The sequence below is a fragment of the Pyxicephalus adspersus genome, chromosome 1, assembly GCF_032062135.1.
Source record: "Pyxicephalus adspersus chromosome 1, UCB_Pads_2.0, whole genome shotgun sequence".
NCBI classification, from domain to species: Eukaryota; Metazoa; Chordata; class Amphibia; order Anura; family Pyxicephalidae; genus Pyxicephalus; species Pyxicephalus adspersus.
In genome coordinates, this window is record NC_092858.1 from 115,817,099 (window position 1) to 115,838,336 (window position 21,238).

The following is a 21,238-nucleotide window of genomic DNA, read 5'->3' on the forward strand; positions in this document are numbered from 1 at the left end:
TAATGGCTGCATGCATGTTTGTGGATGTGACAACAGTTCAGCATACATATTTAGCTTGTGAGTAAAGCAAGCATGCAGCAGGTATAGCAAGACATAATACCTAGCACAGCGACTCGGGGCAGGCTCTTGACAGGGATACGTTCCATGGGATCCTCTCTCCAGCACAGGAGGGAAGACAGAAGAGGTGAGAGATTCCACGCACACGCACAGGGTATGGGGCTTAAGCCATTCAAAGAAAAAGCCCCCACATGTAGCTTAAATGAACTGCACAATAAATTTGATAGTTTGTATGTAATACAAGCAATATGGGCTCTATTTATAAATGATTCCCTCTTCAGTTCAGTGCTCATAAAATGTGTTTATTTCCTATTTGTTTCTTATTGGGACAGCTAAGCACTTTTGAGGATTGGCCACTAGATGGCAGAACAAGTCATTGTTTTAATAGGAGACCTGTAAAACCAAAGAATTTACTAACAGCGAATTTCACATAATTTGGTTGGAAAAATAATTTATAAATAGGGCCCAATGTGTTAAGGTAAATTCCTAAATTTACTGTAAACTTGGGAGTCAAAACTTACTTAAACAGTGTCTATGTATATTTTTTTTTCTGTAGCAAATAAAAATATAACCGGTCAAAAATTTTAGAACACCATTACACAGTTTTTATCGAAATGTAAGCAGTGATTAACCTGAAATAGCACAAAGGTACAAAGAAGAAAAATTGGTTAAAAAATACAGGTTACAAAAAACTGAAAAATATTGTAAACCTTAGGTTTATGCAAAAGGGACTTCTCAAAAAACAATAATAGAGAACAATTTTCTGGAACAATGGAAGTATTAAAAAGCTAAGCATCTAAAAAAACTAAGCATGTTGCTTGTGCAAGAGGTATCTCTCAAAACAACTGCAAGCAAGTCCTGTCAGTAGCATAGAAAAGAATCTTGGTACAGGTTTGACAGATTAAATGATAATAAGCAAGCCATTGCTAAAATGACAAAATAAAAGGCAGGCACTTGCAAGCAGCCAAGCAAGACAGCCACAGCATGGCTGGGCTCCACTATATCTAGGCTCTGCAATTTATTTATAGATAACACAGGCTTAAAAGAGAGCTTAGAATGCTACCTTACTGCATCTCTAGTTTCAACAAATTAAATTACTTTTTTTCTTAATTTTTTGAATGTTTTAACTTTATAGTGGCCCTATATCCTGCAGTATTTTTCCAGATTTTTTTAGGTTGGGTGAGAAGAAGCTGTAGGTGGGTGGCAGCCCCCATATTGGGAGCCAAATTTTCAGTAATTACCCAAAAACAGTAGGTGGTTACTGAAAAGTGCTGGGTGGTACACCCAGCTAAAAGGGGCTGGGGTTCTGCTTTACACTTTCCTTTCTAGATCAGCCCAGAGGGCTTTTAAATATTGCATAACTATATTGAGATGACTATTTTCCAGTCTCACTAATAATATGTGTTTCAAAGTGAGATATCCTCTAAAGTATATTCTCTAACGTCAAGGTATGACTAGCAAACTCATAGTTTTCATTCCAAAATAAAGTTACGACCATTATGCTACTATGCTTCCTGATACTTCTATGTGAGGCCACACAAACCATGACAATTATCCTATGTTTCATCATAAAACCTAACTCCAGTTCTACAGTGCAAACTTTAGATAAAATAAGTGTGACATCCTAATTTCTTTTAAATAATACCACTGAATTAGAGACCAAATTGGATACCTTGTTTTAAAGGGCTCTATCTTTGACATCGACCTTACTATAATTTTATACCATGCACCCAATATCTACCATGCCAGGTTTTTATCATATCTTTTTCAAAACATAAATCCTATTTCTGTCAGATTATACAACTCTGATCCTGGACCAGGTTGAGGCAACAGTAAACAACAGGAAGTCCTAAACATTTCAATAATCCAAACCCCAAACCCTAATCATGACTAGTCCTCTCTGATCATTGTCTGTCAAATATTTGAAAAGAACTGTATCCATTTGCCAAAATACAAATTCTAAAATACCAATGTAACACACTGCATTGACTTACTGAAATGATCATGTCTTTGCTTACTGTCAGTATGACCCCTCCTCTGGACTATGCAAAGTAGGGCAAGTGTTCACTCTACAGGTAAAGACCGGAAGCATTTATAAAGCCTATATCATAAAAAAACAGTAAGCTGCAAATCATGGAATGGCCAGCACAATATCCAGTTTTAAACCAATCAACATGGTTTGGGACATACGGCACAAAATATTTTTTTTTTAAAAAGTGACTTGCAAGTTCAACATATTTGGGGGAAATTCTGCAGCAGTTTTGAAACTAATTTTACATTTTTCTTTCCAACACTCTTTGTGTTTTTTATAGTTATGACCCCCTTTGACCCGCAATTTATACCATCTAAAGTGAAAAACATAATAGGAATAGCTTCTTAAAAAAAAAAAAAAAAACAATCAGTAAGATGGCTAAAGGATCCACAGATTTACAATAGGGATTAGGACTGCAGAATGCAGGGTCCGGAACACTAGAAGGAAACTGCGAATGCCCCAGTATAGGAGGCAGTGGAGAAGTAGAAATATCCAGGGCGCTAAAGTATCTGGAGACAGTTTTGAGTGTAGGCCCAGTTAGGAAATGATTAAGTGGTACCTGTAAGTTATCCTGTGGGGCCCAGGAAATGGATGACAGAGAAACAGGAGACAAAAACATTCTCCAGTTGTACCCACTGCTTTGAAGAGTGTTTACACCAACCAGTGAGCATGGCATTATGTACCACCTGATGGTATAGAATAGGGTAAGAAAATGCCATGCCAAGTTTGAGAAGCTGAAGCATACTAACTCGTAGTCTATGCACCAAATGAAACGGATAAACAAAATTTCTTACACAAGTAACAAGTGCAGGTGAATTGATAGAATTTGTAACCAGAATAATAACTGGGGCAGAACATTCATTTTAATATTCTTGCACCAGCCAAACCAGGAAAATGCTAAGGGCCTCGGCTGTTGGGATATCTCTACATATGGAACCAAGCAAGGGCAAGGAGTTGAGCTTGACAAGTCTAAATAAATTAGCAGGAATATTTGTATCAAAAAGCTCATTTAAAAGGATGGAATCAAGGTGGTGGCAAGACTGCAGAAAAACAGTAAGTGCCTCAGATTTTGTAATCCAAGATTTGAATATATTTAGTTAATTGTGTGTATTGATGTGTAAAAAATTAAGTCTCATAGCACTATAACATCTTTTTAAACTTGGTCTCAGAATCAAGTTTGCAATTTGGCAAAGCTCTGGTGAGACTTAATGTGCCCTTTCTTTTTTTTTTTTCCTTGCAGTACTCCCAAACAAGCCACATTTGTTGAGCACTAGATATTGTCACATACACACAATGAACTCTCTTTGCCACAAATTCCTGTAACTGCTTCAAAATTGACAAAGGTCCCTTCTTACTTTTCTATCCAGTTTGGAGAGACGTCCTGATCTGGTAGAACCAAACACTTTCCATTTCCTATTTATAGACTATACCATGCTCTTAGGGATTTATAAAGCCTTAGAATTTCTTTGGTATCCAAATGCACATTTAGAACTATCCTATCTTTTGACAGTGTTTTGCCACCCATAGCTGATTGATTGCTTTTCATTACACTATCAAGCACATGAATAGCTGTTTTTATATTGAATTGATCATAATTATTATAATAGATCAAAGGTAATCACAGAAGCTATTTACTTTTTTTGTGCATATGGATAGAATATTTACATCTGACTGAACATACAAGTTTTTTAGGAAGGAGAGATCCTATATAAATTTCAGAGATTATTTTTTACTGAACTGTTGTTAATACATCTTTTATTTAGATGCTAAAGGCTGCATGTATGAGTAAATAAAGTTTTGCATTTGTGTTTGCCTACTGATTATCAAAATTTAATTAAAATTTGGTCTAACAAAATTTATTTTGTGGTTTGCTTACATTCCAGTAAATACTGAGACATTAAACAAGACAAGTAAGTAAAATAAAAATAGGGTGGTTCTAACACTTTTGAGTAGTCGAATACATATATTACTGTGTGTCTAGTCGAAAGCCCTAAGATTTAAAAGCAAAAAAGTCCCCATATCATGAATACTTAAGTAAGTTCTGCCACCTTCCAAATGAGACACACTGCAAAACCACCTACAAAGTGGGCTAATGATTGCTCATAAAATGGAACAATCTAAAAAAGGCAGGGAGTTTCCATGGTACAAAACTTAATAAAACATAAAAAAAACTTTATTGATAAGTTATTCATAAAAACCAATTTGATACATAAATGACATACCTTTGTATATAAAATTACAACTTCTTGAGTCAGTCCACAAAAGGCATAAAGTCATAATTTTAAACCAGATATTCACTTTAACCCAACCTGTTTCGCACAATGAAACCCACATGTTTTTTCTAGAGAGTTTTGTTGCTAAATAGAACATGAAACAACAAAAAAGTTGTTTTTGTCTTTACAAAGGGTACAAATTAGTTTTTATGAACTTTTTTTTTTTTTTTTATTCTTTATTAAGCTTCGTATCACAAAAACTCCCTGCCTTTTTTAGATTTTATCAGCAATCATTAGCCCGCTATTTGGGTGGTTTTGCAAAGTAGCCCAAAGTCCTCCTATCAGGAATCACACAGGTTTTTTATTTAACACAATTTTAAAACATTTGACCTACAAGACTATGAAGGAATTAGAAAACAACTCTCATTGGTGGTGCTATTGGATTATTGCATATACTCGACTATAAAAAGATGTTGTGTCCTCAAAACTCCATTAGAAAAAGAATCTTGGTTTCTACTCATTACCATCTACTGGGTTTTTCCCAGTAGATGGTACTGTGTGTCCACATGTAAACTGTGTAACAAACTCTTGCTGTTGGAGAAAAGAGACATTATTTGTTGTACTTTACATAAGGATACCATCTTCAAAAAAATCATTTTAGAGCAATTGACCCATCACAGCCAACTTAAAATTACAAATGTTTAAAAAAAAAAAAAAAACAGACCATGTCATTTTACATTTTTTTCTCTTTTAAATAAATATTTTAGTAAAGCATGGCTTTTTTATATTAGCAAAGATGGACACATTTGTGCCCTAATATTTAGATCAGTTTATATTCGAGTATATACTGTTACTAGTTCTCTAAACAAGTGCATCCTAACAATGTACCTCTAACATGGACACTAACATTGATAGTAGATACTAACCATTAAAATAAATATTGTAGATGACTGCCTATCACCACATTGTGTTTTAACAATATCTTTCCCTTTACCTGCAGCACCAGTGATTATACTAATGGGATTTCTAGTTTATAAGCTAGAGGCACAGCATCACCCCCCCCCCTTTGTAAAAAATGTCTGAGTATGCTGTTGGATCATAAAGACAACAGGCAGTGCATTGTGGGATGGAAGCAGAAGGACATACAGTGCATCTCCTAAGCTATAGAGAACTAAATATATTTTAAGGCACCTCTGTGCTGCACAAATGGAGGGAAGGGGGGGAAGAAAATCATCAAAATTGTGTGTTATGCTGTCAGTTATTTGTTACAGCTTTTTCATACCCTGATACAGGTTTGATGTTTGATTAAATGATACAATCAGTTATGCCTGGGTAACCCAAGAAGGTCAAACATGAGTTGAAACAAGAATCTAGACCATTTACAAAAATGTTCCTTACATCTACCTAAAGTTTACTAACCTTGAAAGTATATTTGCGACTGATGTTATCCGATGGCTGAACAGGAGAGATACGAAAGCTTAACAGGGGAATGCTTCCCAAAATCCCCTCCTCTCTTTCATCTGAATATGAAAAATTCAAAAATGTAATAAAAAAAGTAATGTAAGAAATTAAAAATGGTTACAGTCAGACACCATAGCATTAACCTAAACGCTAGAATGTAAACAGTACATATAGAAAGAAGAGTAACTGGGGAGAAAAAAGGCAGGTGAAAAAAACATTGTTTCCAAGTATTCACATAAGAAATGGAGAGTGTTGTGAAGAGTGATCAACTCCATAGTAAGCGAACGTGGGAGGATAACATATGTCACAACAAAGAACCAGTTATATACTTCCTATAACTATTTCACTGCCAAAAATTATTTTAAGAAGTGGGCAGGTGATGAATATTACCAAGGTAACATTTTCGCCTGGAGTTAATGTCAACACCTTTGTGTGTGCATGTAAAAATGGGCTTTTGTAATTATATTAGAACACACAAAACAATACAGCACATATTAATTATTTAAACCCCAATATAGGTGAACTGTGACCAAGTAACAGATGGGAGTAGAGTTCTTCCAGCCATCTGTCCAGAAAACAAAAATAATTTTCCACTAAATGACTAGGCAGGTGTTGGAACTGAGCCAATCACTATGTACCTTTGTAATAGAAGAGGCAACGATCGACAAGGACAAACCAGCGTTTGTTCCACTGCTTTACTCCAGAGCTGGCCTGTGGACAACAGAGACGGGAAAAATCAAAAGGAAAGGGACAAAAGTCTTGTACTTTGATAAGACAGTTAGAACTAAAAATTTAGAACAAACATATGAGAGAAAAACATGACACATGACTGAGGTAAGAGAACAGAATTGACATCATACAATGCATATGGCATATATACAGTAGGTACAAATGAAAGGATATTACAGAGATAGAAACAGCACTGGCAACAATGCAGATAAAAATGGTAACATGACGATGATAACTGGAAATGTACTTCAGTGTTCTCCCCAGCCCCTTTTAGCTGGGCCCACCACCCGGCACTTTTCAGCAATCACCCGGCTGTTTTTGGGTGGTTACTGAAGAGTTGGGTCACAATACAAGGGCTGACACCCGCCTATAATTTCTTCCCACCCAGCTTAAAAAAATTTCTGGGTTGAGCACTGTACTTGAATTCACATATTGTCTTAAAAAGAAAAGGTATGTTTTTGAGTTACTGTAATTTCTTACTTGTTGCTTAAGTTTAAATTGGCAAGCCAAAAAAATGATTATCTGCACTCATCTTCCTGTCAATCACACAGGGCAATGCTCACTGCACATTCTGAAGAAAACTGTACTCCAACCAGCAGTAGAAGAATCTGAGTTTCTATGGCGATCAGAGAATGCATCGGTATACGTTCAATGTTAGTCAATGTTTAAAGTTTGCTTCATAGTGTATCTGTACCCAAAAGTTGTTTTTTCTATTTTTTAAGTGGATAAGGAATTTATTGGGCACAATTTACTACAGTGAAAGGCTCCTTGGAAAAACTCCATTTCCTGTCTGGGAAAATTGTCTGCAGGTTGGGAAGTAATGGGAAATCTCTCAAATCAGACACAGTTTGTCAGCTTCTTATTTTGTCCCACACTTTTTACTTGATCAGATGTTGACTCAGGAACAGGGCCTCTAAGGAATATGAAGGAAAGATGTCTCATGTTGGCATCCTCTACAACACGAGGGATCAGATGACCTCAGCTGTCACACATCAGGACTACAAACATTATGGTTCGGAAAGGATGAAAACATAAATGTCAAATATGACTTCATGACTCTTTGGTTGACACTGTCAAAGCCTTGATATCTCATTTGGTTCGTTACAGCACATCTGCCAAACCGTGCTTGATGATCTAAATGAACCAGCATTGTACCAGCAATTCTTTCTGTTACCCAGTGTTGCCTTGGTTTTGAGTTTATGTTGACCCATGGTTCAGGATAAAGTGAGTTTAGCAGTGGGTATAATGATCACCTGTTCTGCATTACTGCTCATAGGCTGAAAGTGACTAGCAAAACTGGTAGGCCATAACTGACCTAAAGTGTTGCTGTTTTCCCACCCACTAAAATAAACCTTGTTTTGTCATCAGAGACCCTCAGCAGAATGTTGCTCCTGCTTGTTTTGTGGTATCCAATAGTGGAAACAATGTTTGTCAGTCTAAAGCTACTTTGTAGAATGCCAGCCCTGCATGTAACTAGAAGAATTATATGGTAACTGGTTTCAGATGGCTCATTAGAGATTTCATTTGTATATTCTGTTGTGCTGTTCTCTTGTTAAGCGAAGGGAAGACTTGTATGAGGGCTTCATATCTCTGCTCCAGCTCCCTAATTCTATTGCCTAGAGCAGGGATGGCCAACAAGTGGATCGCAATCTACCAGTAGATCACAAAGGCAACGAGAGTAGATTGCTGAGCCTTGGCTTTCAAAATAAACTGTACCACGCACAGGAGTTATTAATTCCAAGTTTTAATTGCTGGTAGACCCTTTTGACTTGGTCATTTTAAAAGTAGCTCGCAAGCCAAAAAAGTGTGGGCACTCCTGGCTTAGAGAGATAATACAGTATATCTAGTAACAGTTTTTCAAATTCAACTGGGTTTGTTCTTGTTTTGCTGAAATTGTTTTACAGCTTTCCAAGATGCCTTATTTATTCTTTCTACCAGTGTGGGTAAAACCCCAGCATTTATATTCACACAGCACAAACACAATCGCCATGGAATATGCAACCAGATGTGAAAAATCCAAGATGTGGAGGTGTGAAATTTGTTCAACTACCCTGTTCTATTATCATAATCGAATCCTTGATGTCAGGAAGTCTGCAAAGGTTTTAAAACTTTATATTACAAGGTTGAATGTGTGAATTGTTATCAAAATTCAGGAGTAAAGATTTCTAATTTGATGTAGATGGCCTATTCAAAGCCTCTCGCAAAACCAGCTGTTCTGTCTGTCCAAAATTTATACCTTATTGTCCTGGAAAGAATGTCCCCTTTCCTTCAGAACACTGCTGAATCTTGTCTTGTATCATTTGCTTTCCTATGTTGGGCCATTCGTTTGTCAAGTGGTTGTATTGCACTGCATATACCATGGTATTTTGCTTGTCTGGTCTTTTATATATACAAGCTTCTGTCTCAGAGTATTGCAGGGCAAAAAAGAAACAGGGATGTGATGTTTGTTAAAAATCATCCTCAACATTACAAGGACAATAGGGTTGAGCGAGCAAGGTTTTAAAACTCAATCTCACGGTGAATTTGGTGATTCTCACTTACCGAAATTGTAAGCGAGAACAGCCGGTTCAAATTCGCCAATCAACATTGAATTTTAATTTTTTTAAAAATCAATCGCAGGCTGTGCTGATCAATAAATGCATCGCAGGCTGCATTAATTGATCAGCTCAGTGTGTGATCCATGGCACTAGAGGTTTTGAATGGGGAGACTTGTTTCCATTTAACCTCTAGTGCCGGGGATCGCACACAGGACTCCTAGATGCAGCCCAGAAAATCCACTGCGATCCCGGGGCACTAGAGGTTAATTAACCTCTAGTGCCCGGGGATCACAGTGGAACTGCATATGAAGTCTCAATAGAGTTTCTCCATTAAGATTTCATCTGCAGTTCAGTACCCAAGGTCACCGGGCTGATAAGTACAGCCAGGTGACCGCGTGAACTTTGTGCTCATTGGAGGCACGCGAGTGCTAGTTTGGTCGAATAAATCACTATTCGATTTGACAGCTATTCGATCGAATAGTGATTTATTGTTTGGTTGATTGAATGCCGAATTCGAACACCATTGAAGTCAATGGTGGGAGACTTGAGGTTATTTTTAGGGACTATTAAGGGCTGCAAGAGGCTGCACAGGGAGTCCTGTGTTCTTGAATAAAGAAATTCTATCCAGGAACACATACTACAGGGCTGCAACAGCGATCCTGATTGCTGTTCACTCACTGTACTAGTAGTATGTGTGCATGGATAGAGGAAGATCCAAGAACACAGGGCACTAGATGTGATTAATGGGGAAACTTGTCCCCAATCAACCTCCAGTGGGAATCGCCTACAGTCACAGCAGTGACCGCAAAGTTCCCACGGTCATGTGATCCTGTGGTGGATATTACAGCTATACGAGGGGGTGCTGAAAAGTTCCTGGCTTTGCCCCCTTCCAGATGAAATAGAAAAATGAGTGTGGGGGCATATGACTAATATCTTAGTATGTAACTGTGCAAATATCAAGTCTTTGCGATTCTTAAAACTGTTTTTTGTTTTAGTGAGAAGCTGTGATGGCAGAGGCACAAGCAAGTTTCACGTCGTTGGGAGTTACGGGCTGCCAAGTTTTGGTTTCTTCAGGGAAAGTCAGCAAAGGACATTCACACTAAGATGTCACAAACACTGGGGGAGAAGTGTCCTTCCTACAGCACTGTCAAAACCTGGATATCTCGTTTCAAGACTGGGCATTTCACCGTTGAAGATGAGCCCCGCAGTGGGCGACCCCCAACCTCAACTGACCCAGCAACCTGAGATGCTGTCCAGCTTCTTTTTGAGGACAGGCAAATATCAAAAAGATAGCCCAGATACTTAACATCTCACGGAAGCGTGTTGGGTTTGTTATCACCACTATCCTAGACATGCGCAAGCTTTCAGCAAAGTGGGTGCCGAAATGTTTGAACAGTGATCAGAAGAAGGAATGAGTTGAAGCATCCAAAGCCGTTTTGGCCTATTTTGAAACTGCACAGGACTTTTTGGCTAGGTTAGTGACTGAAGATGAAACATGGCTCCATATCTATGATCCTGAAACCAAGGAACAGTCAAAGGAATGGCGCCACAAAGGGTCCCCACGGCCAAAGAAGTTTCAAATCCAGAAATCAGGATTGTGTTAATTCCCCTACCTCCTTGATTGTAAGCTGTTGGGACAGGGTCCTCTTCTCCTGTGTCACGGTCCATATTCGTCTGTCATTTGCAACCCCTATTTAATGTACAGCGCTGCATAATATGTTGGCGCTATATAAGTCCTGTTTATTATTATTAATAATAATATTAATATTAATCTCAGGGTGTCGCAAAGTGAACAGAGGTATACAATCAGGAAGTAAAGTAATAGCCATGAAATACTGTTACCAATGTCTGCATGGAAAGCCGAAATACAAACATGGCTTTTGTGCTGATGTTCCCAAGGGACTTCCATGACTTGAGATGTCTTTGGCAATATGATGATCTTTACATCACTGAGGACTGAGAAACAGCTTTAGTGCTTTTAGGCAGGCTGTGCTTTATTATAGCTAAGTAAGTTCTTGTTATTCTGCCATGTATTTAGGATTACCAGTTGTTCTGGTGGGAAGGAATTACTTGACAAGTACCTAGGTCTCACCGCACTTATGATATGCATGTTTTGCATGTTGCATGTTCTGGGACTTCTTCTTTAGCCATTTATGTATTTGGGGTCTGTTTTGTCCAGAAATGAGATGTATACCTTTCTTCCTGTTAAATGAGTAGGGGTCTGTTGACTTCAACATACCATAATAAAGCCACGCCACCTCTTTATTTAAACTTTTATTATCTTGTGTTTATAATAAAGACATTAGTTCTGCTTTTATTTTGCAGTAAAAGAAGATGTTGTCATATTCAATGGATGTAGTAAAAATAAAAAATCAACTGGATCCAAATATAAAGCATAAATAGGTTGATATTTTTTTCATATGATTTTTACTTTTTACTGGTTTGATTAAATCTTTGACAAACCTGTTTGTACAGCCACCCCATCTTTGTAACTACAGCATTTGGATTCCTCTTCATGGAGTTAGAGCGCTTCCCAAAGGCAATTCCTTTCTTGGACAGTCGAGATGGCTTTCAGAAAAAAAATATCATGTGTCATTCTAAACACCATTTCACACCTCCATTGTCTTTAACTTATTAGCAATGCTAACATGTTTTGCCACACAAAAAAAAAATCGTATCCACATACTCCTACTCGGCTAGGCAATGCTCTTGTTGTTTTAGTGTAAGGTCAGGGAACGTGTTTTAACGTCTTTTAATGATAGCACTGCTGGTTTATATTAGTCTCACACACACACATACACACTGGTGTTTAAATACATTAAGCATTTGTGTTATGATTAAACACAAAAAATAAAATGGTAAATATAAAAATGATAGTGTTATGATAAGTAACGATAGTATTAATGTAACTTTAGGTCTATGCACAGTAAACTGTATTATACAGTTTGCTTTAATAAGTCACTACAACTTTGGGGATGAAGGATAACAATCATTTATGTTGCAAGCATACACAGCATATTTGTATTCCATGTGAACACTCTTAGGCAGCCTCCACCCTGCTGTCATTAGATGGTCCTTATAGTCCTTCCTCTGTGTATTGGCTTAGAAAAGGCCATGTAAGCCTACCAGACAGAGCTCTCACTGATACCATCTTGTTGCTAAGGACAACAGCATTGACAGAGTGAGCAGTGATTGAGATTAATAACTTGAACTTTATTTTGGGCAGCACAGTGGATCAGAGGTTAGCAGTCTGGCCTTTGCAGGTGGTCCCAGGTTTAAATCTCAGCCACAACACTATCTGCATGCAGTTTGCAAGATCTCCCTGTGTTTGTGTGAGTTTCCTCCAGGTACCCTGGTTTTCTCCCACATTCCAAAAACATGCAGTTAGGTTATTTGGCTTCTCCTCAAAAATTGACCTAGACCAGGGGTCTGCAACCTGCGAAATAAATCTACCAGTGAAATAAATCTACCACGGGGCGTGTACAAATGGGTGTGTACAATGACATCCCCCTCCTTTGAACCCCAATTCCTCTGGAATGGGGAGATGTACAAAACCAAAAATGTAGGTGCAAGTGGGGGACACCTGTGACTAACACCCCCTAAAATTTAATTGTTAGGCTATCATCAGAACATAAAGAACTCTGCCCATCAAAAAAATCTACCGTTACACATTGCTAGAGGCACCTGAAGCCCAATTTCTCTGGAACAGGAAGGGGGTACAGGTGAACAAAATTAGAGGCGCAAGTGGGGGACACCTGTGGCTAATACCTCCTAAAAACTCCACCCATCAAAAAACCCCTACCCTGTTACACATTGTTGGAGGCTTCTAGCACCTAAACCCCAATTTATCTGGAAACGGGGGTACAGGTGAAAAAAATTTGAGGTGCAAGTACGGGACACCTGTGGCTAACACCTCCTAAAAAATCATAAAAACTCTGCCTATCAAAAAAAATCTACCCTGTTACACATTGCTGGAAGCATCTAGCATCTGAACCCCAATTTCTCTGGAACGGGGGGGAGGCAGTACAGGTGACCAAAATAGAGGTGCAAGTGGGGGACACTTATGGCTAACACCACCTACAATTGAATCGCTAAGGTATCGTCAGAAAATAAAGAACTCTGCCCATCAAAATAATCTACCCTGTTACACATTGCTGGAGGCTTCTAGCACCTGAACCCCAATTACTCAAGATTGGGGGGTACAGGTGAACAAAATTAAAGCTGCAAATGAGGGACACCTGTGGCTAACACCCCTTAAAATTTCATTGCTAAGGCATCGTCAGAACATAAAGAACTCTGCCCATCAAAAAAATCTACCCTGTTACGTTAGAAGCCTCCAGCTTCTAATGTAACAGGATGATACGTTAGAAGCTGGAGGCTTCTAGGGGCATAGTTCAGTGTTTAATTTATTTCAAAGTAGGCCTACACATGCACACTTGTTGTAACAGGTAAAATTAAAAAAATATTAAAACTTTTAAAAGTTTATAAACTGTGTTATGTTTTGCGGCTCCAGACTATTTTTCTTTAGTGGAAGAGGAGGCAAAATGGCTCTTTTGATAGTAAAGCTTGCTGACCCCTGACCTAGACTGTGTTAATGATATATGACTATAGAAGGGAGACTGTGAGCTCCTTTGAGGGACAGTTAGTGTCTATGGACTTTGTAAAGCGCTGCGTAATATGTCAGCGCTATATAAATACTAAATAATAAAATTAAGAAGTACTTATTTCAGCTATGTATTTGGAATGTTTCATTACTTTTACTTTTGAAAAGTTAAAGTGTATGTGTATCCAAAACATTTATCCAAAAATATAGCAGAGAATAAGGACTAGCATAATGCTCACATTACCAAACACAGTTTTTGATACTTCTTAACACACATGAAAGTAATGATTAGGCATTTTATTATGTAGAGATGACAACAGAACAAGTTTGCATATCTGAAATAGGCTCAAATAATAAAAATGTATGTATAGTAATATCTGTATTTATTAACCTTTTACGTTGAGGACATTTAATTGTTTTTATACTTTTATATTGCAATCTATGAAAAATGTTTGATCAAAAATGTTTAGTTTAATTGACATCAAATGACAATGATATCAACTTGGATGGTCATTCCACCTGAAAATTTTATTGCAGACATTGTCCGTTAAGCCAATCAGCCCCTGGTTTCTTATATGTCTTGAACATTCTGACAGTGGAAGCTCCATTAAAGAAGTCCGGAGCAAGCAGAAACCTTTATGTTAGCCACAGCAAGTATGAGGACCTTGGCATTTAAAGTGTAATGTTCCACTTTAAATATTACATGATCAGGCAGGTCATTATAGCAGAAAGGAATAGGTGATGTCCCTTCGGCAATAATCTGTTTTACCTGCCTGATCGCTTAAGGTTGCTGGGCAGGATATTGGGCATTCCCAGCTTTCCTATATGTGTGTTGGTAATGAGTGAAGTCATTCCAGCCCGGCCAACCAAGGAGGAAACGAAGAAAGACGAAGATGGGGGCTCCCTTTGAGGGAACAGGGTCAGGTGAATAATGAGGGTTTAGTTCTGCTTTAATTGCACATATCCAACTATTTGAGTCCCTAAGTTATTGTATAGTTTATCTCCCCACGATCTACCAAAAAACTAAAATACCGGTGTTAAGTGAACATACCTCTTATATATCAAAGTTTTTTTGGTGTATTCCATTTGCTTTAAACTTATATACCTGTGTTTGATAATTTTATTAAAACGGAATAAAGGAGAATATCTAAAAATTATTTAGTTAGTACCAATCAGTGTTTCTTTTGATTATGTTAATCCTCAATGAATAAGATCTTGGCAAATATTAGAATATAGATATCATCTTGATGGTATTTTATTATCAATGTAATAAAGAACCAGCTATGTCATAATCTTTTGCACACAGGAACACATACAGGTAAAGCTTACCCGAATGCAAGGGTTATCTGGAACGGCATCAGAGACCATATTGTATGTGGAGTTCTCACTGGATGGATTAGGGTTACGCCTTCTACCTGTCTCAGCACTCATTTCAGATCTGGTTAATAAAAAAAAAGTAATGTATGGATTACATAACAGCATAAACTGTAGTGTATTTTGAAAACAATGCTTTATAAAACTCACCTGGGCAGTCTACTTTCCTACAGGATCAATATAACTACTGGGTGCAGAAAAGTGATGGGACATTCATTGTGACTATGAAAAAAAAAATATAGGAAAAGGCAGCATAAGTAGAAAGATCTTAACATTTACATTTTGTTTGTATATTCTTTTTTACATAGGGTTTTATTTATAAGCAAATAAGAGCAAATCTGACAATCCCTAAACATTACCTGGTGGGAATCTTCCAGGTCTATGAGTTTTAATGGTATAAATTGATTCCCACCAGAGAATGTTTTTAAGGGAATGTCAGATTCTCTCTGTTTTATAAATAGATCCAATATAGGACATAATAGGCATTAATTATAACATTTCTGGATCTTTTGATAGAAAAATCATCTACAAAAAATCATCTCATACTATGTAAACTTTCTACCTTCCACCCCAAATCTAAAAATTTACAGCTAATGGTGGGTTCAATTGGATCAGAACATGGAATCTAAGCACTCAGAATTGTGATCTGTCATTACAATGGTAACACTGATACAGGTACAGTGGGGCTAAGCCAATCCAGCTGCCAGACATTGCAAGTTTAGTAGGCTCTGGACGATGACAGCCGAGTCATGCTATATGATTAATATTAGTCATTATTTATATAGGGCGGACATGTTAGGCAGTGCTCTACAATGTCCTATGTCATATCACTAACTGTCCTTCAAAGGGGCTTTTTTGAAAGCCAATTAGCCTAAATGAATGTTTTTTGGGATGTGGGAGGAAACCGGAGTACCGGAGTACCTGAAGAAAACCCATGCAAACATGGGGAGAACTTACAAACTCCTTGATAGTGTCTTGGCCAGGATACAGACTTGTGGCCTAGCGCTGCAGAGGCAGGGGTGCTAACTACTAAGCCAACTGTTCTGTCTGTTCTATATCTGTAATTGACAGGTATAATATAGATCATTAAAAAAAATTTAATTCTGAATCCAGTCTCATTTACTGGTTAGAGGTACAGATTGAGCATGTACTTAATTATAATTATGATTCGCAATATGATTACATTGTCTTGTAATTTTGTCCCTAATTAGGAAGTGCAGTTCACTAAACATTTTCAAAGAGTGCTGTCATTTTCTAAAGATCCATCTAGATTTTCTTTTAGCTACAATAAAACATTCCTTTGCAGTAAAATAACCACGTTATGAAGCAGTTTCTTTATCATTACGTATCTGTTCAACATGGCATATAGGTTGGTCATCTCCTTAGGGTACAGTTCAACCACAATTGGGCCTAAGGAATGCACTAGGGTCATTAGGGAAAGTTATTTATGCTCCTAATTTGGTAAAACTTTAACATTAATTTCCCAATAGACTGAAGTGTTCCCACTAGGGAATTTAGAACTTTTTGAGGCATGAAACAAATAACAAAGATATAAAAAGGTTTATAAAAACAGTATCTTTATTTACAATATTACTGAGTATTAGTATTATATATAATTATTAATAAGTATATAGTACCAGATGTATATTAGGCAACAACACATCCCCCTTCTCTGGATATAGATGGCTTCCACAGTCAGCAGGATCTTAGTATAGATAAGGGGTTGTAAACCTCTACGCTTTTGGCAGTACAAACTGTTTCCTCAGGAGAATACATTGCCAGGACACTAAGAATAAGTCAAAAAATCAATCAGAAAAACTGTACCTAATGGGCATCGGATTTAAAACATTAAAAAAATGTATATATATATATATATATATATATATATATATATATATATATTTTATACAGTGCTAAATAATAGATATTACTGGCAAATGTGTTTTTTTTTTTTTTTTTTTTTTTAAAAAAATGTATATATATATATATATATATATATATATATATATATATATGTAGAAATATTTTAAAATAAGCAAAATCCATACCAGCATGTAGCCATATATTATTTCCACCAGAAGGTAAGCAGATTTCTGGCACAGGGTATTACAACAAAAGAGGAAGATATATTAGACCAGATTAATGTTCAATCCATAAATCTTTCAAAATGTCTAGTACATAAAACATACACAGACATATATAATTCAATCTGATCTACCTGGTTTCAACCTGCCATGTTGCCACCTCATTTGGCACTATCCAAACAACAAGCCACAGCTACAAGCTGTGAGCTTTTTAAAATCCTTGGACTGTCAGATGACGTAGTGCATACATGCACAATAAACCCGATCACCTGGCCAAGCCTGTCAGATGACCTGTATCATCTGAGGTTTACAATCCCCTTTCTATACTACGGTCCAGTGGCTGTGATATAGTCCCTCTTAGTTGGGCTTTCTACTCGTTTTCTTTATATATATCCAAATGTGTCATTGCCTAATAAACATCTGGTACTGTATACTAATTATGTGTTGTCACTAATATTGTTGTAAATAAAGATACTGTTTTAATCTACGATTATACGTTTATTGTTTCATGCATCAAAAAGTTGTGCTGTTTATGGTGAGTGGAAAAAATTTTGCTAATTTTTCCTTCTTTCTTGCATAGTTTATGAGGGGCTGACATATATTTGGTACAGCTATCTAAAGTCTCTGTGTATGTCTTCAGTTGTAATAGAAGAGTGAAAGCTGACAAAGTGGTTTGAAAACCCCCAAATGCAAAAACATGTGCCCTGGTTTGCAGAAAGTTTTTCGTATGAACCTTAGAGGGTCTACTATTGCAACTGCATACTGAAATAGTGATCATTACTTTCTTTTATTAGGATTCTTATCATCACACCTTACTTTGTTTATTTAAAAAAACTCACAAAATGTACAACTAAGTAAAAGAAGTGGTAAAAAGATATATAACTTTCAATTACGTTTTCATTTTCTTCTTTATTTTCAAAGGAGTCCTAAACATTCTATTCTCTTCTGCAGTTTCCCCTCCTGTAAGGGTTCACTCATATCAGGACTGGCCTATATGTATGCTTTGGAACATTCCAGAGTAGATAAGGTGTTTCCCACATTCCAGACACAAAAAGAAGAAACATCTGGAATTAATAGGAGCACTAAAACTGTGTGCCTTCCCCCTCCCTCTACCACAAGAGCAAAATGTGTATCCTCTGAATACACACAGAAATGGTTTGAATACTACTGATACTAGGTAAAAGTTTATGTATAAAACTACTACTGATACTAAGTAAAAGTTTATGTATAAAAAAAAATTATATTTTGTAACCACAATTTTAAAAAACACTGTGATATTTACTTTAAACATAAATGTGTGTGTAATTTAGGCATATGTTAAACACATGACAGATTAGAGAACATAATTAACAGGTGACAACTTCCAAAGTTCAGTTCCTCTCTAAAAGCCAGCTACTGTAACTTTTTTTCGACAACTTAGATGACACACACATCTTTGTCAGGCACTTCTTGATATTATTCTAGTATTCTGTTCCTATCTTTCCCCAGTTGTGCTCCAGTATTGCCACCCAGCCATGTTTTTTAAAGGAGACTGCAGACGGACAAATAAATTCAGAATATTCAGGCCCTTTCGCTGGAGACACAGCCAAAGGGTGGAAATAATTAACTTAATAGGATAATTTTATAGTCCAATATATAAAAAATCGCCAACTAGAAATGACACTGTGCAGAGCTTATAATAAATGAGTATATAAATGAAAATCTGGGTAGCGGTGACCGTAAAATGATTTCATTTAACATGGGTTGTCAACAGGGAACAGAGATAAGAAGATTAAAACATATTTTAAGAGAGCAAATTTGCCATTATTAAGGGCGGCTCACCATGGCTTGGAATGGGAGGGAATATCGTCCTCAAAGAACACAGAACAGAAATGTGAATGTTTCAAGTCTGTTCTACACACACTGCAAAATTTATTCCAATGGGCAATAGGTTTTAATTTTTCCCCCTTAAACTTACATGGCTCACAGCTAGTGTCGAAAAAAAAAAAATAATAAAAAAGGGCATTCCAAAAGATGTAAAAGGAAATCAAATGTGCATAACTTTAAAATGAAAGACAGATTGCAAAAGTAAGTAAAAATGTATTAGTAGCATATCAGGTCTGCGCATGTAGGCCCCTTAAAAGGTGTCTGTTTAAAAGGGTTGGTAACTGGGGATAGGGAAAAGGTGGATACACAAAGGAAAATGGTAGTGCTCAAGTCTAAAATGCAAATTGCAATGTCACAAGCCATACATATTCACAATGACTCAAAATTGAGATGGTCGAGTAACAGTTATAAAATTAAGGTAATTAAGCATCAGAACCTGATGGATATACCCACATAGTTCCAAAGAGTTGAGCTCTATTATATCAAAGCCATTGTTTATCATTTTTAGAGATGTGGTACCTATCCTTAAAAAGGGAGTAAAGTCATCGAGTAACTGCAGACCGGTAAGTTTAACTTCTGTAGCCGGTCAAATACTTAGGAGAGTTTGCTAAAGAACCACAAAGAAGAGTTTTTGTTGTAAAATAATATTTTAAGTTGTAGAATGGATTCAAGAAGGACTGAAGTTGTCAAATTTACTCTATTTTCATTAAGAAGTAAACAGACAGTGGAGTAGCAGTTGACATTGTGTACTTGGACTTTGATAAAAACATTACTGTTTAACATCCATGGTAAAGGGTATACACCTCCCATCAAACTGCCCACTTCTTGTCTAAGTGACAGGAACCAAGCCCTCTTCCATACACCATCTCTAGCCAATCCTCATTAAGGCTAAATCTACAATAGTTGATACAACACATATTTTGTTAAAATGCACAATCATTGAAAAAATGCAGTCTGGAACAACGGTAGCATCTTTTTTTTCATTAATACCCCTGTATCACCCCTGGTGATGATGCCACAAACCCCTTTGGTTTAAAAGGCGTTTAACACACGCATCCAAAATTGATGAGTGTCTGTGTTTTTAGATTGTTATACCGCTTTCTCGTTGTTGAGTTTCCAATAACAGTAGAAGGTACTTTCAATTGAGCCAAAGCATCCATCAATACGTGCCCAGCCCTGAGCTGTTCTTTTCAGATTCTGTGACTCTGTGTGGCTAAGCGCAGCAACTTCATGTCTATTGGACGCGGGGATAATTTGAGCTTCTAAATTCGAACCTGCCTCCTTTGCTACTGTCAAACTATGATGTTTGACACACCTTTCTTAAAGTATTTTAACAGTACAAACTACATTTATGCTCCTGCTGCTAATCTGGCTGTTGGCTGTCGGGGTTCGGAAATGCAGCAATTCAATCCCCCACGTCTTCACTTTTCAGCTGTTTCTCACAGCCCTGGAAGTTTGTGGATCAGGTCAATAAGCATTCCTGTATCCACAATTGCAGCCATCTTCAAAGTGTGCTCAACGGTGAAAGTAGCATGGCTATTTCTAATGTAAGGATTCATGAAAAATATTTCAAGCTTTAAAAACAGCCGAACATGTCTGATAAAATTACTAAAATGTCTGAAAACATGGCAAAACTGCTGATGAAGGCTACAATGAGCATCCAAACAACTGTTGGATAGAAAAAACAGCAATGTGAACATCAGTAGATGAAAGTGAATTTTTCCTGCAACCCAATGGTATGTTTGATTTTGGGACTGAACAAGTTATAAAGCTACTGGACCATTGAAAATAGATTTAGGAATGTATCAAAAGCACATTTTTTCTTATAAGCCAGCTTTAGGGCATCAATTTCAAGAAACTTTACTTGATTTACTTTCTTTGATGTGTTTTTTTTCATTGATCAGCTACCCATTCATCAGGCACCATTACATACGCTTTAAAAAAGGAAGTTTGAAGAGCGGCTTCACCATGAAATCTGGGAAGAATCAGGTAAGACTCCAATTCCCCACAAGAAATTTAGATTATTTGCTGATTTAGATTTATGCTGAAGGAACTGTGAGTTTTGTTGGCTCTCATGACCATATGTTTTGGTCTAGTTTCTACAAACCTTTTAGGAGTATACAGACAGCACAGAAGTGTCTCTTTTCTTCATCTTTGAAGGTGCCATACACTGTGTGTTATTTTAAATAAATTAGATCTTAAATCTGAATCTGGCAAAAAATCTGTTGAAAAAAAGGATATATTTGATATATTGTTTGAACACAGATCAGAAATTCCTGATA

General features: G+C 36.9%; 1 protein-coding gene across 13 annotated transcripts in view; it reads right to left on the reverse strand.

The window, feature by feature from the left end:
- PLEKHA6 (pleckstrin homology domain containing A6) overlaps window positions 1–21,238 on the reverse strand; it is a 161,327-nt gene that overhangs the window by 93,656 nt on the left and 46,433 nt on the right. For 10 of the 13 annotated variants that reach the window (XM_072424657.1, XM_072424618.1, XM_072424608.1 and 7 more), the window contains exons 2-6: window positions 15,157–15,228; window positions 14,962–15,070; window positions 11,493–11,597; window positions 6,402–6,474; window positions 5,722–5,822 (exon numbers count right to left, since the gene is read on the reverse strand). In XM_072424657.1, coding sequence (XP_072280758.1) covers window positions 5,722–5,822; window positions 6,402–6,474; window positions 11,493–11,597; window positions 14,962–15,063 — 381 coding nt within the window. In that variant the 5' untranslated portion in view covers window positions 15,064–15,070; window positions 15,157–15,228. Of the gene's footprint in view, window positions 1–100; window positions 4,540–5,721; window positions 5,823–6,401; window positions 6,475–11,492; window positions 11,598–14,961; window positions 15,071–15,156; window positions 15,229–16,643; window positions 16,793–21,238 lie in introns of those variants that run through there. The other 3 variants (XM_072424628.1, XM_072424665.1, XM_072424689.1) reach the window with 3 other exon arrangements.